This window comes from Anser brachyrhynchus (genome assembly GCF_964034855.1).
Source record: "Anser brachyrhynchus genome assembly, chromosome: 5".
Classification (NCBI taxonomy): Eukaryota; Metazoa; Chordata; class Aves; order Anseriformes; family Anatidae; genus Anser; species Anser brachyrhynchus.
Window position 1 is genome coordinate 28,106,194 of NC_137699.1, and position 26,565 is coordinate 28,132,758.

At 38.8% G+C, this 26,565-nt stretch overlaps 3 protein-coding genes across 3 annotated transcripts in view; 2 read left to right on the forward strand and 1 right to left on the reverse strand.

Moving 5' to 3' along the window:
- PALS1 (protein associated with LIN7 1, MAGUK p55 family member) overlaps window positions 1-3,861 on the forward strand; it is a 51,221-nt gene extending 47,360 nt beyond the window's left edge. Inside the window, exon 14 of the mRNA XM_080595372.1 lies at window positions 802-3,861. Coding sequence (XP_080451498.1) covers window positions 802-978 — 177 coding nt within the window. The 3' untranslated portion in view covers window positions 979-3,861. The remainder of the gene's footprint in view (window positions 1-801) is intronic.
- A 1,994-nt stretch (window positions 3,862-5,855) lies between these two features.
- On the reverse strand, window positions 5,856-15,040 carry ATP6V1D (ATPase H+ transporting V1 subunit D). The gene is made up of 9 exons (XM_080595370.1): window positions 14,880-15,040; window positions 12,815-12,932; window positions 11,581-11,660; window positions 10,126-10,193; window positions 9,385-9,429; window positions 8,804-8,907; window positions 8,297-8,363; window positions 7,265-7,343; window positions 5,856-6,622 (listed from the first exon to the last, which is right to left on the reverse strand). The coding sequence occupies exons 1-9, from the start codon at window positions 14,918-14,920 to the stop codon at window positions 6,481-6,483; spliced, it is 744 nt and encodes a 247-aa protein (XP_080451496.1). The 5' UTR covers window positions 14,921-15,040; the 3' UTR covers window positions 5,856-6,480.
- Window positions 15,033-25,752, forward strand: EIF2S1 (eukaryotic translation initiation factor 2 subunit alpha). Its single transcript, XM_080595367.1, has 8 exons — window positions 15,033-15,179; window positions 16,926-17,167; window positions 18,081-18,160; window positions 18,950-19,101; window positions 21,848-21,954; window positions 23,762-23,859; window positions 24,730-24,873; window positions 25,211-25,752. The coding sequence occupies exons 2-8, from the start codon at window positions 16,927-16,929 to the stop codon at window positions 25,334-25,336; spliced, it is 948 nt and encodes a 315-aa protein (XP_080451493.1). The 5' UTR covers window positions 15,033-15,179; window position 16,926; the 3' UTR covers window positions 25,337-25,752.
- The last annotated feature ends 813 nt before the right edge of the window (window positions 25,753-26,565 follow it).

Sequence of the window (26,565 nt, forward strand, 5' to 3'; positions counted from 1 at the left end):
CAGAGTGGAATTACAAACCGCAAATGTATCCAAGATGTCTGAAAGCTCTGAAAAGGTCCTTATTGGTTTAAGGGATACAAAGTGCATATTGCTATGATAATGCAATATGTTAATCTTCAGCCTTCTAACTGGAATCTACCTTACAGTGGGGAGTGGGGAGTACTTTTCCACCCGCACAGTGTTAATTTAGCATAATGTAGCTCAGACTGAGGAAGAACAGTTCTCACAGCATAACTGCATCTACTCATAAGGACTCCTGACACAGCTGTTGATCAGAAATTGCTTCTTACTCTGTTCTAAGCTGTGTTTTGCCCTCCTTACATGATGCAAGGGTGATGCATGTATTGTATGGATGTAAAATCTAAAAGGGCATTAAAGTCAAAGTCTTAAAACAGGGATTTTTTTTTTCCAGGATTAAAAATAATTGTATTCTCTACATGGATAAGTTTCCTTATTCTCTCTGCAATCTTCAGTCTTTCCTAGAAGGATGATAGGCATAGCGACCTAATTTTTTGAGCCTCGGTCAGATGCATGTCATAAAAGGAACAGTGCTTTGTGTTCCTCATTTACTGCAGTCTGGGACAGTTGTACTGGAGTGCCACTTGTGGCCAGCCAGAAATCGTTGTCTTGAGTGCCCTTGGCTTTAAAATATGTCATGGTTCATTGTAGTCATAAACTTAGCTATAAGTAGCTGATGATGCCATGAAAATTTATGTAGAAAACCTGAGTTGTTATATTTACCTGCTCTTGCTATGGGGGGAGGTGTACACACATACAATAACTCCCTGTTTTTGATTGCAGCCAGAAGAGCTGAGAGAAATCATAGAGAAGACGAGGGAGATGGAACAAAACAATGGTCACTATTTCGACACAGCAATTGTGAATTCTGATCTTGACAAGGCATATCAAGAGTTACTTCGGTTAATAAACAAACTTGACACAGAGCCCCAGTGGGTACCCTCTACCTGGCTACGATGAGAGAGAATCATTCCAAGGGACAAATGGATTTCAATCTAGTGATCATTCTAAGGGGATCGTATGTAGGTCTGCTCAGTTCTAGTAAAGTGTGTGAGCTCTGTAGACCTCAGTGGCTGCATCCTTTGCAAGTGGAATAGTTTATTATTGAAAAAAAATGTACTAATCAGCTTGAGCTGATTTAACTGCTCTAAAGATTGTCCAAATGTTCTTTCTCTGTGGTCTAGAAATGGAGACCTTGTCAGTACTAAGCTTTAGATAGATTTTTCTAGCAACAACTTTTATATAAAAATCCACATTTTTCTACCTAGTCACTCTTAGGAAATCAAAGATTTTAAGTGTGTATGTGTGTGTATGTGTATATACAGTCCATGTTGTCACATAGTTATAAATATGAATGTTATTTAACACTTAACTTAATGACTTTGTGGGACATGATGGTAGTTTGAGTGTAATTCTACAGATCCTTGGGCGGAGAAATAATATACACATAAAAAAATTTAATATTAATGACAAATCTCTACTTTTCAAAAAATTGAAAAACAAAGATGCCACTGGTGTGGAGCTGCCCTTTGAGGCTTGAATTTATATTTTAATTCTAAAAAACATTCCACTTACTAAATAGCACTGTAATTGGAAAATGTGTATAATGTAAATATTTCGATCCTTGTATCTTTTTAGTCAGACTTTTAAAATCAGATTTGACTGCACATTAATTTTAGGTCCAATCAAAGATGAATATTATATTGATCTTTTAGATTTGATATTTTTATGGAATTTTCTTTAAAACATCAGCTGATTGGAGCCACTCTTCTCCACAGATCTCTACAGATATTTAGAAAGCTAGAGGTTATATTTTTATGAAAAATATATAGTTATAAAACACTGCTTGGAAGTCAACTTAAGTTCTCATGTTTTATAACAGAATACTGGCTAAAACAGACTGATGTGCTGAACATTGGAAGATAAGTGGGTATTTTAATCTCTGCAAATGGTTTATGGTATGGCTGTTGGTCTAATGGATAACTAACTGGAATTAAAATAGCCGAATGTAGCTATTGCGTTATAAACGAGCATTGTAATTCACTAGCCTACATGCTGTCCTGCATTTGCTCAGTACTGCAGTAAAAGTATGCGTGAAACACTGGTAACTGAAGTCAGAAGAATAGAATGCAAGAAAGGGGAATATTCGTAATTGTTAGAACAAAATCTTGAAACAAGTGAACAAAAAGGCAAGGTCTGTCCGTATCCTAGTGTGTTTGGCGAAGCAAATGAGAATATCTCTTCATCCTCAAATTCTGAGCTGTGAAGGCTTAACTACAAAGGCTACGCATCTGCAGTAGGGCTGTTCTGTTGCTGAAGCTGACTGAGTAGTAGTGTCTCGGCTGTTTTGGTTTTGGGTAGCACAAAGAACCCTGAATGTGAATATCTCTTAATTTTAGCCATAGTGTTTCTGAATTCTTACAGGTAAAACACTGGAGTTAATGTCAACGTGTAGTTCGCTCCTGTCTGTTGCTGAAGGATTAAAAAGTAGTTGATTTTTTCCATACTGTCTTGCATACATTCTTTCTTCAAGTTTCAATGGAACAAACTCATACCCATAGTTGAATAGGGAACTTCAAGTATACAGGAAATATAAAGAAATTTTCAGATAACTTTCCTAGTTACTGAGTTAACATTGCACATTGAAAAATTAAAGTATAGAGTGCATTCCTGTCTTGTTAGGAAGCATTTGCAGGTTTAATATTTAGGGCTGAGAAGCAATAAACAGTTAATGAGGCTAAGTAATGACCCTTCAGAAAAAGTTCAAATCTTTAATATCTTCAGTTTGCTGTTAGAAATAGTATTATAATGTTCTAGCTGTTGGTTTAAGGGCTAGATGTTCACGATAATAGCTTTTTGCCTCACATTGCAGGCACATTCTCAGTTTAATAAATCGTTTGAAAACAACACCATTCAGGTATATTGGATAGACAGGTTTTCCATAGATGACAAAATATTGTATCAATTCTACCCTTTTTAAAGAAAGATGATTGTAGAAGTATTAGGCTTTTTGGTATTGACTGTTTCATAGTTGGACAAGAAGATGGAAAGCAGTAAAATGTATTCTTTAAGGGTAACCTAGCTCAGCTACATAAGTACTGTCCAAATTCCTGCAGTCACAATCCACTCAAGACAGTTGCTGAACCCCCTTATGTATTCAGTGTTTATAGCCAGTGTCTTTCAAAGTAAATCATACTGTTAATGTATTTGATGTTCTTCTCCCTGGTTTTTCTGAAATGGTGTACAGAGGCTGTTTTTATACCAACAAGTTTTTGAATGTAGACTTAAGTAACGTTGAAGTTCAGCTCTACTCTCTTAATTCCCAAGGCACGCAGTACTTGCGGATACCCGTATAAAGAGGTGCTATGGTAGCTATAACCACTGAGCAATGTACCTGGCGGTCCATCTGCCACCAGTTTGGACCTGGAACTACCTTGTGTAAGAAATGATTCTGCCTTTTTTTAATGAAGAGTGTGTGTTAATTCCCTTGAGAGTAAAAGAGAATATGCAAACTTCACTGGTGAAACACTTTATCACAAGCTTTGTAGTGAGCTGTGTCAGACTGAAATGAAGGTATCTGCATTTTTACCAGTCCAGATTTAATTAAAAATAAACGTTAGCTGAATTGCATAAATTTTTGAATGTAATTATATGTGACTTTTTAAAATACGCGGTGGGGGTTTAATGCCTTAATTAAGGTAACTTTACTGAGACCTGTGGTTAGCCCCACATTGTACTTTTATATGTGTATCTGCACTCTGTATTTTGAGACATCATGAACTGCACACTAATGTAAAAATGTAAAATATTTCTAGATTTAAAATAAATCACTGTACAATTTTACTACTTCTAGTGGATCTTGGAAGTCCTCTTCCTGCTGTTTTGCTGGATGTGTATGAAAAATACAGTGACCCATCGGTGCCCTAGATGATGTTCTCCTTACCTCTCCCACTGGATACATGGTGTCAGAAAGGAACAGACTGCAGAGAGAAACTGTAGCCCTGAGAAGACTGCAATCTCACTATAGCTTTCTTACTGATGCTGCCTAATCTTCTTAATTTAGTTTAATCCTTGTATTTCTTTGGGGGGAAAAAAAAAATCTTTTCAGCTAAATTCCGAGACTTTATGAAGTTAACATAGTAAGTTTTAGCTGTCCATCAGCTGTCCTGATGTGATCTATTTTCAGAGGGACAAGCCTGTCGTCTTATTTGACAGCCATAGAATTTTATATGTCAGATGTCAGTGAGTTCCAGACTTACAAAAATCTTTTGGTTGTTGTTTTTTGAATTCATTTGTACTTTATACTATTTTAAAACTATCTTCAATTGAATTCTACTCCAGCTAAGATAATAAACTGCCATATGATAAATTCCCATCTGCAGAAGAGGAAGGAATGATGCTATTACAAAGGATAGTCCAACAAGGTGCAAAAAAACAGCTGTTCAAACAGCAAGTACAGCCATCTCCGTGAATCTTAATCTCTGGTAGCCTAAATGAAAATCCTTCCTAGGTTGACTAAATAGTCATTTCATAGAATCATAGAATGTTTTAGGTTGGAAGGAATGCTTAAGGGTCAGTCAGTTCCAACCCCCCTGCCATGGGTAGGACACCTCCCACCAGACCAGGTTGCCCAAAGCCCCATCCAGCCTGGCCTTGAGCACCTCCAGGGATGGGGAACCCACAGCTTCTCTGGGCAAACTGCTCCAGAGCCTCACCACCCTGTGAGTAAAGAATTTCCTCATATCTAGTCTAAATCTACCCTTTTGTAGTTTGAAGCCGTTGCCCCTGGTCATATGACTACACTCCCCAGCGGAGAGTCGCTCTTCAGCTTTCTTGTAGGCCCCCTTTAGGTACTGGAAGGCCTGGATTTTAGCCAGCACAGTACAAACAAAATAATTCTTAAGGATGACTCCACTTCTTTCCTTTGAGGCAGTAAACATCTGTTAGATAAGGATCCTCTTTTCTATCACTACAATAAGAACATGTGAATACATTCCTTCCTGTACTTAGCTAAAGCAGGACACAGGGAACAAAGTGGGTGGGGTCGTTGGTCTTTTTTGTTTGTTTTCTTTTTTGTTTGTTCTTAACCAGTTGAATGATGCTGCTCCTGTTGAGGAAGGTATCTGACAGAACACAGGTGGGCTAGGAGGTAAGAAGGTTTGATGGGAGTTCAACACAAAAGCAAGGGGCTCTCTCTTTCAAGCTGGACCAACCTGTATCTTAGGCTAAAGTATGGATTCATTTAGCTGTGCTGCTTTTAGCTTCTAAAGAGGAAAGAAATGGCCTTTTGCTTCATAAAATTGTAAAATGACTCTTTAAAAGGTGCTAATAGAAATATTTTTTCTTGCATTTCCCCTGCATCTGCTGTTAAGTGCTGGATCATGTTTAAAACAAGATGCTTACATTGAAGAGTTTATTACTAACAGAATAAATCTATGCCATGGTGCCCACTGCATATGCCAGCTTATTCACCTCTTTCCTAAATTCCTCTAATCACCCTAGAATGCAAAAAAAAAAAAAAGCACAAGAATGGACTACTGTACATTCAACCCTGCTTGCCTGCCTACTTGTGATGAAGATTTAAAGCAACATGGAGCTGGATAGCTTAAAAGAGCTTCTATGCGTTTGTGGCAAGAGGATATGACCTCTCCTTGGCTGTTTTATCTAAAGACGTAAAGGGTAAGTGAATTTGGACATAGGATAAAAGGAGATGTGCCCAGTGCACATTATAAACTGGGGGGGTGTGGGATGAAGAGAGGGCTATCTCGCAATCAGCATGACAGTTTCTAAGCTTTTAAGACCATCATCTTCTTGCAGCAGGAGACAGGCACCAGATATTTAACATTTAGAACTTTTACTTGTTTCTAGCACAGAATACACAAATTGGCAGAACCTCTAATTAAAACCACAGATGTTTTAGGCCAGTGGTAACAATCATGCAACAGAAATAAATCATAAAGACTGTGGATTTCATCAACAGGTTAGAAAACTAGAGTTGCGTTTACTTAAATTGTACCAACACCTGTTTTAAGCAACTTTCAAGTTAATTCACATTTCAGCAGTAAAGAACAGTGCATGTATCTCCCTCCCTAAATAACATTTTCCTCTGCCTGCAGTGGTAAGAGGAACGATTAAAAGGGAATCAGATTAGGCAAATCCAGAGCCACCGTGCAAAACAGGTATGGACAATCATTCCTATTAAATGAAGAAACAGATTGAGCACATAACAGAAGGCTTTCCTGATATAAAGCACCTTACTGATCTCTCATTTTCCTCCTATGCTACAGTCAAGTTCCCAGATTTCTAATCTCCCAGGAGAAATCCACAACCCGGTCAACTCAAGACTTAAACACCAACTGAGAAGCCACTTAAGTATGATTGAGGCAACATGTCCCAAATTATACTGCAACTGGGCCTTCTGTATTCTGGGTCCCCTGCTCCAAATATAACAACTGCACCAGGTTACTCAAAGAGAAGGTCTTCATCCTTCTCTTCTGCTAAGAGATTAGCTGGTTCACGTTCCCCACCAGCAGCCCTTCGTAGCTCCCGTTCTTTCTCAGATTTTTCTTTCAGTACTTTTTTCTTTTCCTGGATCTTCTTTAACCTGTGAGGAGAAATTTGGTTTATCTGTGAAAGCGATGTGATGTTTTCATAAAACAGGCTAGCAGCAAAGATGTCGTACAAGTTGGCTGCGATAAAGCTGCCTGGAAAAGTTCACCAGGAAATGAAAGTCCTGTAATAAGTGACAAAATGCTCTTTTTGCAAGCTGCTACCCTTCAAAAATATTCATCTCTACAGATTAACTCACTTTTTCACCCAAACTCTAAATGACATTTTTTTACCTTAAGTACTGCATTATACCACTACTCTGCTTTTCTCGAATGAAGGCAACTTAGCTTTAATTCATTTCAGGTTTGACACCTTTGCTTCACGTAGTGCAGAACACCAGCCTCTGTGACAGAGGTGTCCTTAAAGCAGAGCACCTCAGTGTACTGTATTCCATCGTTCCTGCTGGAGACATAGCTGAAGACAGCTATGTACAGCCCAGTGGTAGGGATTCATCTGTAACTCTGAAACCAGCAATTGCAGGTCTACAAGTGCCCAGCTCTGGAAATTCAATGTGTGTTAATAACCAGGTCATACTTAACAGCGTTCACTGCCAGATTTGGCAGTTCTCCTAAGTCCTCTCTGAGGAATGGTCTATTTGAGAAAAAGAGACCAGTCTGGTCTTGTTTTAGATAGTTACCTGTAAAATTCCTCTCGTTCTCTTTCATCCAGTTCTGTGATGATATAGGAAAGAGTGCGCTCAATCCTGGGAATAATCACTAAAGAAATATAAACAAGGAAGTTGTTGGACTGCTGCTATATTACTCAGGAAGTTGTCATAATACAGTGCACAGATGGTTATTTAAAGTAAATCTAGTAATTCTTTTGGCCAAGGGGAATTGTCTTTCATGGAAGATCACGCTATTTCATTAGACAAATATACAAAATTGTTTTCTTCAGTAAGTCCAGGACTAAACTAGGACTCCAAACATCATGGAATCTCTGATAACACATTCTTCTGAAAGATATGTAATGGAATTGAAAACACGGATTCTTGACTTTTTAATAAGGTCTTTTTTTCCCCACTGAACAGGTTAAAAAATAATCCTTCAAAAGATGGGCGAGATTAGAAGTAAAGCTATATTCATCACATTCTTTCAGAAAATTTTGTTCGATATAGGACTTACACAAAGAATTATGATTTCAGTTGGAAAAAGCCATCAAGGAAACAAATGCTCAAATATACTATCACAAGGGAAGATACAAGACATCAAAAAAAGCTTAAACACACCGAGCGATTCTGAAAGCCATGTGCCAGAACCACTTTTCCAAAGGAGAAATCTGATAGCAATGCTGCCAAATTCATTCGGAAGGCCACAGAAGAAAACTTTTCTACAGTCAAATTTGCTAAGGGATAAGCTGCAGATAAGGCCTGCAAGTTTGAAGTAGATCTATGGAAAAATATACTGAAAGGGATAGTTTCGAATCATCTGCTGAAGTAAGTTATTGCATACGTGCAAAATTCCAGCTATCAGCAACTCAGAATGGAACTGGGCTTTTCATTTTTGTTATTTACAATGTGCTTCGTTGTAATGCTCTCTCAAACAGTCTTGAACTGGTTTGAAATCCTACTAATGAAATCAGTCAAAAGAAGAGTAGCTTCCAGGACCCAGCTCCCCATCTTGCATGGAGACACAAAAGCATTATGCATCCCAAACAGAAAAACACTCACCATGTTCAATTGCATTCACACGTCTGTTTGTTATTTTGATGGCTTCATCCAAAGTAATAAAGGATGTCTGTGGAACAGGAATAAATAATTAACACATAACAAGACAAACTAGGCATTTCAATGTATTGTACACACAAAAACAAACAGCACTTGTAAGCCAAAGCTGCTCACTTGATGGAAGCAGAATTGTTTCTGCTGATGTTTGTGCTCTTACTACCACCAGATCACATCTGAGCACTGCACATCAGCAGTTTCAAATACCAACTACACCCCATAGCAACTCCACAAAGTTTCTTTATAGCATTGTAGAGTTCTATGAAGTGGTAGTATAACTGTGTTTTATAGCTGAAAAAGGTTTGCAACTTTGTAGAGCACTGGGACAAAAGGTATATATTACAGCTGAAATTACTCAGCTACAACCACTGAGACTATGTTACTTTTAATTTCAGAACAGGGAGAAACCAAAGACTCCTCCCCACTCCCCAGCCATTTTTTTCTCCCATCAACCTGTAAGGAGGCCAGTTCCACAAGCAGCTCCACAGCCTTTGCATAGTTTCTCTTCAGCTTAGCCAGCTGTTCTCCACCCCTGGCCAAGCCAGTCAGCTCATAGCCTGAAAAAAAGAAAACGTGAAATTTGTTGCTAATGCTACCATGGTGCTTTCTTTCTAGATAAAAATTAGTACTTTATGAACTACAGGGATACAGACAGCTCAGAAAGCGGTAAGCTAAAGTCTTTGCCCATTAACAAATCAATTGTTATAATGGTTTGTGTTACTACAAATTATTGCTGTGCATGTCTACAATAAGATCTACCAGTCTCAAAAACCTGGTAAACAAGCCTTCTCCTAGTTTGAAAAATTCAACAATTTAGAAAATTAAAATCCACTATGACCCCTTAATAATCTCTCCATATTAGAGGAACGGGACAAAGCAAAAATAGCTTTGCAAACAGCAAAAGACAGAGGAAATACATACTCCTATGCCTGTGATGTAAACTAACTTATCAGCAAAGTATGACAAGTATTTTTCTACTAGCACAGAATAGCTACAAGTACATGTAAGATAGAAAGCACTTGTTTTGTACTTACTGTCCCCTCCTTCCTGATAGTGCTCAAAAACTGGCAAGGTTACACCTGGCAAAAGTGAGCAAGTACGTGTGTAAGAGACATAAGGTTCTATATATTTTTTTTAAATTACAACTCATTTTTACCCCATTTGCTTCTAATAAATTCCATAAGCTCAGAAGCTTTGTTTCCAAAATCTCCCCATATAGCTTGGAAAGATTTAATCATGCCGATTCTTCCACTTTAATAGGGAACTTCGGAATTATATTGAGATCATGGAGATCTAGACACATGAAAAATTCAGAGAAGTATTCCATTGTATTCAGTATTCAATGTTATTATGTTACCACTTAGCAATATATTCCCCGTGCTTAAGGAATATTTTCAGCATTCAATCTTGATTATTCTTTCCTGTTTTCTTCATAGACAATTACTGATATTTAATTTCTTAAAATTTATTTAATTCTGATACTTAATTTCCTGGTTTTCTGATTTACTTTCAGTAACGGAAATTATGCTTTATTTGAAGATCTAGAAATTGGACTACAGTTTACATACACTTGTTTCATCTTATGCAATGATGGTAAATGACTAAACATAAATATCTTCTGTATCTGAAAAATCTTAGTAAGTTAGAAACATTCCTTCTATGACATTAATAGGAGAAATAAGAGGAGATGGTGTTTGGAAACACTCCTGCATATTTCAGTCACCTCCCGTGATTCCCTTGAAAGTTGAAATACCCATAGTCTAGAGAAGAGTCACCTGCTACATTGTCCTTCTTAGCTCTGATCTTGACTTGAGCTTTGTTCACATTTTGGATCACAGTGGTACTGTGAGGAAGAAAACATACATCTTAATCACGAGCACTGAAGTGGTTCATTAATTCATCATTATAGGCAACGTGAAGTAGTTATCAAATAGCTGTAATGATTTGGAAATTATTTTTAGTTCAGTACTCTGTGCAGTTAATTGCACAGTCTTCAAAGCTAACACAGAAGCTTTCAAAGAAACAGTTTTCCAGCAATGTCTGGAAATGTAAAAGAAACAGACTCTGAAATGGAACTCTGGAAATGTTTTAGACTAAGTATACAAAGCATATCTAAAAACTAGCCAGTTATCTGGCAAATGACTTTAAAATATTTCAGTAACGTTGAGTCTAATCAACCTGTGCAATTCTCTTCCTACTAAAAGCAAAGGAATTTCAAGGCTTTAATGTAGACCAAGGCCACAACACTCTGTTTTTATGAGTTCATATTTATTTGTTCTTTCAGAACAGTAAATGAGTTTGTTTACCCACTAGCTCTTACTGTGTTAACGAACTTAAGCTTGTACAATTCATCTTGAAGGATTCTAAAGTGTCTTAAGGTCTTCCAAGAACAGGTCACTGTAGCCAACTCTTCCACTGAAGTACAATTTACTTTCAGGGTGGAATCTAACTATTGTTTATACCTAAATACTGCCTGGCAAAGGCAGTAAGTAGCACCACATCCACATGAGAGTAAAAAGGCTTTCATGGATGCTGTGCACCTCCAGCAGCACACAGGTTACTACTGCATCCGATCGCTTAGCTCTTCCCCATTAATTGGCGGTGCCATCATCTGAATCATTAACACTACAAGAGCTACATTTGGATGAAGTACACAAACAGCCTAGTTAGAATTGTAATTTATTAAAATGCAATTAAAAATAACCCACTGGAGGAAAAAGCTCTGTCTCCCCTCTCACATACAGCCCTCACTAGCCCTAGTGAGGCAAGAGGTCGTGAGACACGATGCTGAAACACTGAGGAGAATCTCCAAATGACTTACTGGGAAACAATAACACATATTGGATCCTGTCCTCAGGTCCACAACAAAAATCAAAATAATACATAATCCAACACTCTGACACACAGTCTTGTATACCTGTGTTTTAGCTTCCAAGCTGCAAAAAACAACTTCTCAAATCAAGGGTCTGTGCATAATTTGTATGTAAATTCTGTTAATTTTTCAGCTTTGTTTTTTATACATTTTCATCACGCAAGTTCTCTCTCTCCTGGAGTGATGTTTCTCACCTTTATTTAATGGAATTCAGTTCAGCCTGTCCTACCTTGCCCACTGCCTTTTTTTCATTTAAAAACTGTGTTTAAGAATTTTACTTATCTCCAGAAGAAAAATCAACAACTTGTTGATCACACTTTCCCAGGGGTAGGATACCTATGAGATCAGTAATCCTCACCTGAAATCTCCTGCTGTAAACTTTGCCTCAGCAAGTGAAAAGGCAGCTTCTCTCATCACCTCACCCATCAGCAACTTAGTCTGTTAAAAAAAAAGAGGCAGCAAATACAAGGTATATTACTCTTTTTCCAGGATGAATAACTAACAGCATAAAGAAAACAATGAGAAATTTAAGAGAGTAAAAAGGAGAAAATCTGATATCTCTGTCTCACTCTCAAACTGCAAATTGCAAATCATAATTCCCAGGTGTCTGGTTTAAAAAGAAATACTTCAGCTGTTTCACTCACCCAGTGTAAGAACTCAAAGAAACTGCAAAAGACTCGTCTGTCTAAATAATCATGAAATTCTACTACATGGGGGTTAAATTGCAACAATAAAGTGTCTCGGCAGGAAATCACTTTTCCTTCATATTGTACTGGATACTATGAGACGTCTGAAGTTGTTTTTCAGCATACAGGTGTCTGTAACTTTGTGAAGCTGCTCTCTCCTCCTACTCCATTCTTTCTCATTTTTACAAATTTCAAGGCCTTGCAGCTAAAAACCACGCTATTGAGAAGCAAGAGCCTTTGTGTCTTAGTCAGTCTGTAGGCAACTAGATACAGAGTGCCAAGAGCTTGTCTACAGCAAGGTAACAAAACACTACTGCTAACCATAGACATCGTAGCAGTTCCAGCAAAAACAGTGCAACTAAAACCTGTCTAGTACGGTAGGAGAGAACAAGCCATATTAGGCTCTGCTGAATATCTTGGATTTGTCAGTCATGTTACAAAGAAAGAAGCAGGACTTGATGTTTCTTCGTAAAGGAACAAGGTCCATCTGGACAAAATTTCTTGTCTCTGCTTCCTAGTGTGCCTAGTCATGCCAAAAACATTATAGATCTGCAGCATCCTCTCAGGCCAGATAAAGCAACGGAAGTAGCACTACAGAACATGTTAGATCCACTCATAATGTATTTAGCACCGTCAGAGCAAATTTTCTGTAACCCAGAAGAGATGGTAGGGAACCACAGCCGAGGGCTGGTTGGAAAGAGGTGAAGAATATTAACTTTCTGTACCACTGCAGCCAGGAAAACATAGTTCTGCTCACCTGTCCTCAGAAGCCTCACTTACAAAGAACGGGTTATCTACAGTGTTGTCCTACATTCTAGCCTATCTAATGAAGTTAGCAGAATGGGAATGCACAACTGACAAACTGATTTCAAATAACAAGAGACAAAAAAAATCTAATTTACCTACCTCAATAATTTTCTTAAGGATCTGCCTGAATCGAAGTGTCAAAGCATCAGATTTTTTCTTCAAGAGGTTACGACCTGTTTGGGCTCCTTTCAAACGAGCCTTCATGATGGTCTGAGCCCTGTTAAACACAGGAAGAAATAAAAATGTCCTGCATCATCCAAAGGGATTAGGAAAAAAATTACACATGATTTTCTGACGTGGACATGACAGAAAGTATGAAGCAATGAAGAAACATCAACGTGGTAAAACAGCAGAGACAATTCAGGATAGAATTTTATTTATTCATTTATTTATTTCCAGTAGCAAACTTCCAGGTTTCTGGTGCAGAATTGGGAACTGAAAAAGGATCCAAACTTTGCTTCCCTCTCTGCTGTCACATATATTTTAATTTGACGAATCTTTTGAACTAAAATTGCAGTAGCTATACTACAAAATCCACTATGCTAACTGAAGCTACTGCTTTGTATACATAGTAAGTGTGCACAAAGAATGACATTCATGTCTGTAAAGAGAAGCCTATACGCTTCCTCTCTGACCTTGGAAAACGTAAGTATAATGAAGATTCTGCCCGTGCAGTGGATACAGTTACTTCCTCACTCTACCGACATGTTATAAGAATAGCTTCATTAATGCCTACAAGATTGTTATAACCAAGAAGCACATACACTTTATGAATGTTCATGATAAAAAGACAAAGAACAACAAGGCACCTTAATTTTCACAACAAGCAGGTCACTGTTACCACCTTGAGCTACCTTCTCACTCTGTTCCCTACCTGACCGAGACTGGCTCACTTTCTAGTTCAAGCAAGATTTCACAGGCTCTGTGAGTGCACTAAACAAAGTCCTGTTTACTTTCAAGGAGACCAAGCAGCTTCTGTGAGTGATCATATCCAGCCCAGAAGAGGGTCATACCACCAAAAGAGAACAAAGCCAAAAACCTTGTAAAATTCAGTTCCGTCAGTTAACACAAAATTTGTTCTAGAAGAAGGCCATCTTTACTTTTAACATCCTAACTCACGTTCCTATCAAAATATCTGCCACATTATTACTCTATTACCTCATTTGAAACAGGGCTCGTAAATATTAAATCTTTGTACATCGCTACCTCCTTGCCACAATGATCTGTCAGCCCACAAAAACAGATACCTTTCAGAAGTGGTTGAGATGCCTCCTCCTCAGACATGTAAATGGCATGGCAAGAGCAGTATCGAAGAGCAGGCGACCAGGTGACTTAGTACATGCAGTCATTTATTTCTGAACTGAGGTTCGAAACAGAACCTTTACCATGTAATATATTAATATTTCCATATAAGCTGTTGTTTCGTATGGCCTGAGCTCATTCATGAGGGAATAGTTATTATTTTACGTTTGAGGTTTTCTATCCTGCAAGACATCTTCCTATAAAGATCGTATCCAGTCATCAGCCTAATTTTATGCAGGAAGATTTGAAACAGCCTTTCACCCCAAGGCAAAGTCTTTCTGTCCTGGAGAGTCCTGAAGAGGAGCAGCACTATGAAAACTGCATTTTTAATACTTTATCAATTTTAAATGTTTGCATTTATTCAGATGTTGGCTGCTTTCTTAAGCCTGGTCAGGGGACATCTGACTGCATGACGAACGGTTTGCTGTCACAACCTGGAAAATTACTTGACTGTCCACTCACTGCACTTCCTTTTTTTAAAAAAAATTCTTTATGGCCAACCTCTTATACAACATCAGTTAAACAGTGAAGGGAAGGTATGGTTTGATTGTGCATTTTTGCTTATATTCATGTTCTATTTTTAAATCCTGCCTTGCCTAATGGTACGACTGTAAACCCCCCCACACCACCACCCTGGAAGCTGCTTATGCCGTGGCTCTGGATGCCGCGGCAGCCCTCAGATGGCTGACGGCTAATTTTGAGCCGCCGGAGAAGAGAAACCACAGAGGAGGGGATCCAGCCGCGGCCCCACAGCGCGTTTCACCCCAAAACACGGAGGGAGGGAGGGCGGCCCTGCCGGGGGCTCGGCCCGGGCGCTCCCCCCGGCGCTGCCCACCCGCCCCGGGCCCGCCGGGCCACTCACATCCGCGACGGGAAGATCTCGATGCGGTCCTTGCCCGACATGGTGGCGGCGCCGGCGGCAAGCGGGGGCCGCTCCGCCTCTCCCCGCCGCGGCCGTCCCGTGACGCGGCCGCGGGCCGAGGGCGGGCGCTGCCGCTGCGGGCGGCGCCGGCGGCCGCCTGCGGGGGCGCTGCAGCGAGGGGCGGCCGCGGCTCCCCGCCCGGCGCCGGGGCGGGCCGGCGGCTGCGCGCTGTGCGGCGGGGCCGGGTGCACGCTGAGGCAGGAGCAGCGAGCGCGGAGAGGGAGCCTCGGCCGCCGGCAGGTAGCGGCCCGGGGCGGGCGCCGCGGCGTCGGGAGGGAGCTCGGCTCCGAGCGGGGCTGGGGATGGGCCCGGCCGCTGCTTGGGCGCAGGCCGGGCGGGAGGGAGGGAGGGAGCGGCGCCGCCCCGCAGCTGCGGCCCGGCAGCCCGTGGGCCTCGTGGGGCCGGGGGTGGGCTCCTGCCGGGGCCCCGACCGTCCCCTGGCGCCGCGGCCGGGCTGGGCGTAGCTCCGGAGGCCGGCCCCGCGGGAGGCCGGCGTGGCAAGTTCCCTCTGGGGAGGGGAGCGGCGGGGCCCGGCGTGCGGAGCCGTGCCTGCCCTTCCTGCTCCCCGTGCTGGGGTGGCCTGGCGGTCTGTGCGGCCGGCCTCACGGCTGGGGGTTCGCTGGAATTGCGCTGAGTGGCCTAGAAATGTCGCCTGTAACAGTTGTGGTTTTAATCTTGGAGCTGTTTGTTTCAGCTTCAGATTGTATGAAATTGTATGTCTTCATAATTGCTTGTTTCTAGTAGTTTGTATTAGTAGTGTATCTACTAGTTTGTATCCCTTTTCCGAAAGGTAAAAATGAAAACGAGGGCAGACACGGCCTTCTGAATTGTGTGGCCATGTGTAGTAGCACTTGGTGTTACCATCATGTTCTCTTTGTAGAGCCTCATATAGCTAGAAAGCACTAGTGCTGCTGTGAAGATCAGGAGCACCGCTTTGAAATGGTGATTAAACTGAAGGAGCAGTGCATTTGACTCAGTTTTGTAGGCTCCTGCTTCTAAAATGTTCTTAAACTTGTGCATGAAGCTGACGAAAGGCCTGGGCCCAGCCTCACCATTAGTGGTGAGTACGTGGATCGCTGTCAGCATCAGGAGAGGGAGGCAGTTTGAGCGTTCCATCGTGTCACCACGTGATTACTAAACATGAACCTGGTACCTTTTTTGATTCTATGACAAAGAAATCCTGTTTATATATATATATATATATATGTTTATATATTTCATCCTGGCTACCTATATGTTAGGCTTTTTTAAAGTCATTTTTAGGGGTCTGTTTTCTGTTTAGTGCTTCACTCACGTCAGGCTCGTTCCATCTTCTGGTTGTTGCCTTTGCTTCCTTTCAGTGCCGACAGGTGGCCCCTGGAGCAGTTCTTGCAGCACTATTCCAACCATCCTGTGCTGAGTTCAGAAAATTATCTTCTGGAATCTGGAGTCTTCCTTCTCAGTAGTAGTAGAGAAGCGTCACTCTACCTCTTACTTCCTCAGCCTTTCACATGCTGTCTATAGCTGTGCATACAAATACCTTTGTTGGCAGTGCAAGCTTCTCTTCTGTGTCCTTCTGTTGTTGAAATCTGGTTTCTGACTTAAAACTTTACGTGGCCTTATGAATTTAGATGACTGTGAAGAGTGCAGTGCCTTCTTTTCACCACTTGAGGCCTCTTCTGTGTGGTGCACTATGTACGGATAGCATGACAGTTGAAGCAGACAATAAAGTTGGGGTAGCAAGCTTTCTCTTCTTCCATGCAAAAAGTGAACATCATAAAAAATGTGGCAATTTTGAAGTATTAATCAATCTGTTGCTTATTATCTGTTAAAACCTAACCATACATTGCACAAGCCTTATCCTAATTAGCAGTTTCTAGTATCAGTGTTTCTCTCTATGCTCACCAGTCCCTACTGCTTTTTACCGCGCTTGTAGGAGACTTCAGCGATGTACTGTGAAATAAGTCATCCTTGTTTCTTTTTCCTTGTTTTCTGTTCAAATTCCAGAATGCCAGTACTAAGCTGTAGATTCTACCAGCATAAGTTTCCAGAGGTGGAAGATGTAGTGATGGTCAATGTTCGGTCCATCGCTGAAATGGGGGCTTACGTCAGCCTGCTGGAGTACAACAACATTGAAGGCATGATCCTCCTCAGCGAGCTGTCCAGAAGACGTATTCGTTCCATAAACAAACTCATCCGCATTGGAAGGAACGAATGTGTTGTGGTCATAAGAGTTGACAAAGAGAAAGGTATTGGGGATATTATGGGATATATCAAGATTGAAGTCATAACAAGAAATGCAGATTAACTGGGAAGCCTAGCCATTCATAGATTTTGCCAGGGGTTCTTTATTTTAGATACTTAAGCAAAATAAACCATCATCCTGCCATCTGATGTTTACAATCATTTTTCCCTTTGGTAATCAGGTTAATGAAGGTTAATCACATCAGTAAAGACTTGCTTAAATGGGTCCTCACCAGCTGACTGTTGGTCAACAAACCATAGGGAAGTGGATTTTTTTGGTATCTGTGCAGATTTTTTAGGTCCTGACTGAAGAGAGGGGTCATCTGACATAGTGGTGAAAATTTAATGCTGACATTCCATCCTGTGCCTTAAGTCCTGAACCTTGGCTGTCAAATAGATCACATATATGTAATTATCATATCACGTACTTCTTATAGAAGGTTACAAGTAGAGATTGTGCAGACTTAAACTTTGCTTTCTCCTGTCTTCTGAACAATTGAATCTTTGACTTTAGAAGTTTTTTTAATATATTTCTCTGTTTAGGACATGTTTTTCAATAATACTGTTCATGCAAAATCTATATCCATGTATAAAGAAATAATGAAAATGAGCACCAAGCACATCTGATAGGAACCTGTTTATATGGTATTTCTCAAGTAAAATGTTTTTCTAGAATACTTCTAAAACTACAGTTAACTTTGAGATTAAATAATGAATAGCAGAATAACAAAAAGCAAATTTTGATCACGATTTGATCAAATTCATTAAGCTTTAGTTTTGTTACTTTCTTTAGCAACTGATAGTGTAGACAAGAGGCAAATCTTGAGCCAGATTGTTTGCTTGTTACGCTTTTCTCTTGAAGCAGTTAGACTTAGTTTGCACGATGCCTGACACTTTGAAACTTATTTTTCCTATTAGGTTATATTGACTTGTCAAAACGAAGAGTTTCTCCAGAGGAGGCGATCAAATGTGAAGACAAATTCACAAAATCAAAGACTGTAAGTTGCTTTGCTTTATTCAGGCACTGTGTTGTGCTGTCTTCTTCTCTGAGCAAAGTGCACAGACGTAAGATAATATGAAAAATGAAGTATTATTCTCATCTATTAGGCATACTCTGATTCTCATTTACCTTTGCAAATATATCAGTTTGTCTGTGAGTGCTCTGGTAAGCTGCTTATTAGTTAATGAATACATCAAGTAAGATGTCAGTTGAAAATTTGTGATGCAAAGGGTGATATTTAAAGAACCAGAAATTCAAAAGCATATACAGGTTTAACACACTGGGAAAATTTTATTGGAAAGGAGTAAAGATAATTTAAGGCATCAGATCCCACCCTTACTACTGTGCGGCCTGAAGTTTCTGAGAAAAACACAATTAATTATTACCTTGATTCTAACTTTTTTTATATGTGTACAAGTTTACTGCTTGTTTAACAACTCGTTAATACTTTTCATATCAGTTTCCATGAGAGAATGATTTTGTCTTTGTAACTGCACAATAGAGGTTTAGGTTAATAAAATGTTTTTGATATTTTGTAAACCCCTAGATCTCAGTATGTAATTGATTGTTAAGTATAGGGAAAGATTGTTTTCAATCTCATACAGTGTTTAGAATCGAATCTATTGGTTCTGGGCTTTAATCTATCTGCAGGACATGATTTTATGCTGCGCAAACTGAGAGTAAGAACCAGTCATTACCTCGCAGGGTGAGACTGGATAAGTGTGAGGGGATGGCTGTTTTGTTTTGGTTTTGATTTTATTTTTTTAACACCCCATTTATGTTCCAGGTTTACAGCATTCTTCGCCATGTTGCTGAGGTCTTGGAGTACACTAAGGATGAGCAGCTTGAGAGTCTGTTCCAGAGAACTGCCTGGGTATTTGATGACAAGTACAAAAGACCTGGATATGGTGCTTATGATGCATTCAAGCATGCAGTCTCGTAAGAACATCTTTTCTGTTTCTATAGGTTTATTTCATAATTGCAAAGAAGTATTTTCTGAAATATATCCACCTTTTTCTTTTTTTTAAGAGTCAGTATGTAGACTAGAATGTAGTGGTTAAGTTAACCTAGTGCGTCTTGACATCATCCTTCCAGTTGTTAATTTTAGGTTTCTCTCTCACTACTTTTCTTCAAGTTCCCAGTGCTCTTGAGAAAGGAGACTCAGAGTTGATTTGTCTTTACCCACCTTTGAATATGCCATTCTGCGTATGTCAGTTTTTTAAAAGTAGTAACTGAATTTGTTGTGGAGGAATACTGAGGAACTCAGTGAATATTTTTAAGAGAAACTTGAATACAAACACTGAGGAGATTTATATTGCTGCAGCTGAGCCTGTGGCATTACTAATAGAAGCAGCACTAATCTTGGCTTGTGTGTCAGAATTTACCTATTCTTAGTCCAAAGCAGATATTTTCACTCATATCTAGCTCTGTGTCTGAAGAAATTCCAACTCATAGCTGACGCTCACTCTTCCACTGCCACAGGCATTTTTTTTTTTTTAATACAGCAAGCTGGCTTGTTACTTTTCTACACTTTCAATCTTGAAGAATGAAAATGGGATGACAAGTTTAGAAATGGAATTATGAAAAGAAAGAGTTAGAAGTTGTGAATCTTATGGAGCGTGCACCAAGATGGATTGTTCGTAGGTTTTTATGAGGTCTGGCATTTCAATTGGCTTTCAGAATTAATGAAGCTATTTGGTTTCCATTTAAATTTACTATCATGAAATTGGCAATTCACAAATAGATTTCTGAATAAGCATTTCCAATTTTACTCTTGTAAATGAACTTCCATTTAATGCTAGTTGGCAGTGATAAGATTCTAGAAAATTGTATTGATTTTAAGAAGCAGGGCACTTGGCAGTATTTTTGATTGATTAGCTCAAAACTGTTTTTGTGGTTTTGAGAAGAGACAACTTATTCTGTCTTCATATAAACTGAATGTGTTCATAGAGTAACAATGCCTTTCTAATGATTGCAAGTTTACTGGTGAAGGACCGATCTGGACACGTTGCTGCAGGAGAATTTCTGGGTCATCCTGTAACTGATGAATGTTTTAACACCTGTATGCCAGAAAACCAGTTACACTGACTGTTTAAGACTCTCTCAAATTCAGAAACTTAAAAAAACTAAAAATTCCTGAACACATTTGGTGTGCTGCTGCTCATCTGTTACACAGGTTGGAGCATAAATTTCTGAAGCTCTCTTTTCAAAACATCTTTCCATAATACCTTTCCGTAATACCTTAAGATTTCCAATAGGTTGTATTTTTTTTTTCCTGTTTTGCACCTACATAAAGCTTTGATGTGGAACGGAAGAGTGTGGATACTGCTGCCTTTCTACCTTTGCTGAAATCCTAACTGGCAGCCTAGTGTGCCCCTTAAGAGCTTGACTTGGTATTTCTTTCTGAGTGCTGAGAATGAATGTTTTGGGGTGTCGTACAGCAGGTACCTATCATAAAATTTTAAAGTAGATTTACACTTTAATTATTGAAAACTCAATGTCTGGGAGCTATTTGTTGAATGCCTACTGAAGGTCATGCAAGTAACTGGAAGATTTAACAGAATAGATTGTAAAGGAAGAAACAGAATTTGTGAGTCTAATAAATCATGTCTGCCTTATGGGTTCATATTTTTCAATGTGTAAAAAAGATCAGTTTCTGGCTTCTGTTCAGTTACGTTTGGCTTTTCTGCTATCTACGATCAGTATATAAAATCATGAAAGATGACATTTTATTAATAGTGGAGACCAGTCTCCAACATTGCCTTTGTTCTGGAGGGCGTTTTGGTTCACGTTTGCCAGCTAGTAATGTTTTATAGGCAGTCTGGTATTGCCCTTCAGAGACCTGTCCTGTTTCTGAAGAATGTAATCACAGCATTGCTTCTCTTAGGCAACAAAATAGGAATGTTCAGAAAATTTTGATCAGGCAAGACTGAAAAAAGAAAAAAAAAAAAAAAGGCAGCTATAGGGCTAATAGGAGTGATTTCTGTGAAGTGCTCTTTGTTTTCTGTTTCAGTGGTATTTTCAGTAAAACTAATACCATAATAAAGAGAAATGATTGCCTGTGATCTAAAAACTACCCTTTCTTTAGCCGAGACTGTAGCCAGCAGTTAAGTATGTCTGTAATCCAGTTACTTTTAAAAAAGCTTGAAAGAATGATGTGGAATTAGTATGGGTTACTTTATAGAAAGACAGAAATCTTCCCTTCATATGAAATGCTAGAGTATCTCCAAAACCTCAGATTCATTGTGAATTTTCTTTCATACAATACAGGTTTATCTTCATATTGGAGGAAAGATAAATGCCAAGCAACTAGATATATTTCTCACTCTATATATAATTTACAAATGAAACTGGGCAGAAATCATTCCTATTTTTTGTGTGGTTATTGGCTTCTCAGAAAAAAAGGAAAAAGGGGAAAAATGAGTTGAATTAAGACCTGTTCCTGGAGGAAAAGACTGAGTAAACTATTTATCTGCTTAGTTATTAAGTGCTTCCATTAGAAAATACTCTGTAAATAGATGTATTTTCTTCCAGTGTTTCAATAGACTCTTAAGAAATTTGCCTGTTTTCTTTGCCTAGTAGAGCTTTATGATTTTGCTAAGAATATTGAAATAATACCAGAAGTTGATGTTGTGTCATATCCCACTTCAGTGTAAGTTCTGTATCGTTTCTTTGCTTGGCTCAGAGACCCAGCAATCCTGGATAGCCTGGATCTGACAGAGGAAGAGAGGCGTGTATTGATCGACAATATTAACAGGCGTCTGACACCACAAGCAGTCAAAATCCGAGCTGGTAAGTTCTCTCCAGATGTTCATTGAATAGACTTGACAAGTCGAGTGTATCTTGTAAACTATAAACTCATTTAAAACTAGTGGTTTGTGGTGCTGATGTTTGACTGAAACTGCTGTTCCAGAGCTAAGACATATTAGTGCATGCAGAATGCCTGTATGGGTCCTATCTCAAAGTCCAAGGTGGCTTGGCTTTCCCACCCCCCAGCTGCAGGTTCCTTGGGACACAAGTTACTTGTCCTGATATATAATGCAGTCTGTCACATGGCACTGGCATACAATGAATTTAAATGTTTTATAGGTATTACTGAATCCACAATATCCGTATTATTGGAAGTGTTAAATTCTTTGGTTCTCTAACAGGATGATTGATCACTGTCAGCATGGCTGGGTCATATGTCCTCTCCTTGTCCATGAGCAAGTGAGAATAATTATGACTTTGCTGTGGGTGTATTTCTAGCTGATTGTTTGCAAACCTCTCAGACGGATGTATTAGCATATGTCTAATGTATTCATGAAGTTTATGAGCTGGTTTGTCTCGTACTAGCTCAGTTAGTGGTCAGAAAAAGCACATGACTCTGGTCTTCTTAGGAAGACTCACTAGAAAATTGTAAAGCTGGTTGTACAGGTAACTGAACAGCCTAAAAGCATGCTTGCCATTAAACAGATAGTCAGTGATCAGAGTTGCATTTTTAACACCATTCAGAAATTGCCTTTGCTCTGCAAGGGTATATTGAAGAGCATTAGCCCTTCATTGATTGCAGTGGAGGGAAGAAAAGATGAGCAATATCCACATGACGGTGAAGTTAAGATGAGAATGCAGAAAGTAAGATCATAAAAAATTCTTCTACCTATTGCTTTAGATAGCCAGGAGTTAACATAAACTTCAAATATGTAAGTAGGATTTGATTGCCATGAAGAAGTAAGTTGCTAACATGCATAATGCTTGATCACTTTTGAAAATACGTGCCCTCGAAGGACGTGTTCTCTTACTTCATTCATCTTGCTGTTTTGTTCTGATGGTCTAAGTTGTATTTAGTTTTTTCTTCAAGCATAGAAATATTCTAGTGGCTTGTAGTCTCATCCTGAGACTGGCTGTGGAGTGCTTTTTTGTAAATATGATTGTGATAGCTGGGAATAGCAAATTATTGAGAGTCACCTGGGAGTGAGGTTAACTTCTCCATATAACATAAACTCTTGCACCATTGCTACATAGGTAAATAAATCTTTGTCTTTAGACTAACTAGGATATTACAGATATGAACAGCATAAGCTTATGCCTTTGTTTCCCAACATTTAGAAAAAGCTATGGCTAGCGCTCATTATGACTATAATTGAATATAATTTATTTTAAAAAGATAATCCCTGTGCTCCTAAGGTGATGCCTTTCTTGTAGTTGTTGACAGAATTCTGTGAATTTGTGGCTGTGCACTTTATCAAGTTTCAATTTTCCTGATAGGTCTTTCATTTGATTTGGTATTTCTTTTATATCTCAATCTCTCGTTGTGAAATGCATCATCATTCCTGTTGAATTTATTGGGCAGCAAATGCAGATGTGTGGTTTTGTATCTTCGATTTTCAAAGCACAATGTAAAATGTTATACAACTGAAGAATTTATAAAGACTTCTACCTCAGCTTACAAGCCAAGAAATGAAAATGTTTCCTCAGTTTTGGAAGATGCTGAGGATCTCATTGTGGATAAACGTTGGTTGCTAAAAGGTTTTTAATAAAGCTTAACTAAAAAAATCTTTAAACGTTCTACAACTTTTGATAACTTTAAAGTTTTATTATTTGTATTCATCTGTCTTAGATATTGAAGTTGCCTGTTATGGTTATGAAGGCATAGATGCAGTAAAGGAGGCTTTGAGAGCAGGCTTGAATTGTTCCACAGAGACCATGCCCATTAAAGTAAGTATTTGTCTTAATTATGAAATCAATAGCAAAGTTTTCTGATGTCCTCGATAACAGTACCTCTCAGTTGCCACAGTTGCATAGGTGAGGCTGAGGAACCATGTAGGAACCATGTACGTGCTTTCTGGTTCTCCTGTCTAGCACATGTACGGGACACTTCCCTGCAACTATGTGGTCCCAGTTGTTCCTGTGACTGTGCTGTGGCTTTCCAAGTTCAAGAAGCTGTATTTGTTCTCTTCAATTAATTAATGTTCAGTATTTGCATACTAAATACTTGCTGTTCCTTTATACAGCCTTATACAGGTAGAGCAAAAATTCTTATTTTCAGAGATAAGACTGTGTAAGAAAAGGAATATTTTGTCCACACATGTTTGAGTGTTGGTAGAAAGCCTACTACACCCAGGTCTAAATTTTCTGCCCCAACCACTTAAGGATATTGAATGCATTACTGAATAAGTGTTTTCAGAAAACTGGAAAGTACTTCCTTCTTTGAAATAGTTTCTTAGAATGTTTTCTTTTAACAAAGAAAAAGTTCACTCATCCAGTCATCTTAAAAAAAAATATATCTATTGGTTGTTGCAGTCTTTTAATTGTTTGAAAAATTGTGATAGGCTGCTTTACTTACCTGCAAGATGGGTATTCTCTCCGCTTAACAATATTTGTCTGTAAGAGTATGCTACGTAAAAATAATTGGTTTTGATACCAGAAATTAGACAGCCTATGTGCTTTCTTGTTTGTTGTTTCATTCCATGTTATTTGTACTTCTAGAAATAACTTTTCCAATAGAAAAATATTTCTTTTTTTGTTACTGAGTATAGGTTTTTTGTTTTTTTTTGGTTTTGTTTTTTCTTCCCTGCAATGTGATAGATTAATCTGATAGCCCCTCCTCGATATGTGATGACTACCACAACCCTGGAGAGAACTGAAGGACTCTCTGTTCTGAATCAAGCCATGGCTGTCATTAAAGAAAAAATTGAGGAGAAGAGAGGAGTCTTTAATGTGCAGATGGAGGTGAGAACACTTTGCATTCTGAAATGTAACTGATTTATTTTTTCCTCACAACATTTTATAAACAGAGCAAGATCAGTAGTGCTAAGAGACATCTTAGCAAAAGATATTAAGAAACTGAAAAAAAGGCATAATTTTTCTGTATTCCTTAAATAAATAGATGGCCAAAAATTCTTATTTTCCTAGGTCTTACTGCATCACTAGTGGATTGATTTTGATGTCTTTCTCCTTAGGATCAGAGCCACCAACCATGACTTTATTTTCATATTTATTTGTAGACTGAAGAGGGTGTTTTTTAGTGATTGTTCATCAAGTGTTGTGGTTTGGTTTTTTTTTTCAGCCTAAGGTGGTTACTGATACAGATGAAACTGAGCTTGCAAGACAGTTGGAAAGACTGGAGAGGGAAAATGCTGAAGTGGATGGCGATGACGATGCTGAGGAAATGGAAGCCAAAACTGAAGACTAAATATTCTGGAATTATTTAGAAGACAGAGCATATGAAAAATTAGAGACCCCGTTGCAAACTCTGGACTAAATGTTTCCAGTATTGAAAGCTTCAAATGCAAATACTTGAAGTGTGTTACTGTTTTAAAAAGACCAATACATGGAAGCCTCTCCTAAGTAACATTTGATGCAGCAACTTACACAAATAGAATCCTTCAAAAGGAAGGTGTCTAGTCATATTCAAGTCTCACATCTCATGAATAGAGGGAGGCTTCAGCCCCATGCTTACCATTTTCATACGTAACAATTCCGAATTGGCGATTACAGCTCAGTGCATCTGATAGTGATGTTTTCTGGGAGTACCAAAACCAAACAGGTTGAACAGTTCTATACAGAATGTATTTGACCAAATATTCAATAAATTTCTGAGCTACATAACTCCAAGCTTTTTTGATCTTCTGTCGCATTGCTTAAATTGGTATGAATAAAACCTGGAAGAGTATGATCAGTCAGTAGCTCCCCTTTAACAATGAAAAGGGCTTTCTTTTGTTGTTTTAAATCAATGCAAGAATGAGTGGAACAATGTTTTTCTTAGAAATATGTTGATGCAAATTTATTTAAAAGAGTATCTCCTCTGTTTTTTTTTTCTGTATTTAGGGATGCAGAACTTGTAAGTTGTGAACGTAGCTTTGAATATAGCTTGTTACAATTTCAATAAATATAGTTGAAAAATTACGTATAGTTACTTTGCTCCTATATGTGAATATAGCAGGAGCTTTAATTAATTTATTCATTCTTCAAAATAGACATTGCTGTCTTCCAAGCTCACTGTTGCTTGACCTTCAGTTCTGCCTACCCTAGATCTAGTTTGCATTGGACTGAGCTATTCACTCTATAAACAACCAGTTTATCTTCTGTGAAGAGGAGAAACAAGATCTGCTTTCCATGTTGCAGTGAAAAAGTCCTGTTTGTCCTTGTCTGTGGGAATTGGGGAAGTTATATTTTAAGTAACCTTTCCAAATAACTGAATTTTTAAATGGATTTATCTTTTTCATAGTCATATCATATATTGCCTATGTCTTTTTTTTTTTAATATTTTGTGCTGCTAGAGGAAAAAAATGGATGGAAAAATGAGTCTTTGCAGCTTATGTAGGAATTCTTAATGTTGCCGTAGTAGAAACAATGTCATTGCTACAAGGTGTTGCTAGAAAAGGCATTCACAAACTGTATATTGAAATACATGCTTGATTA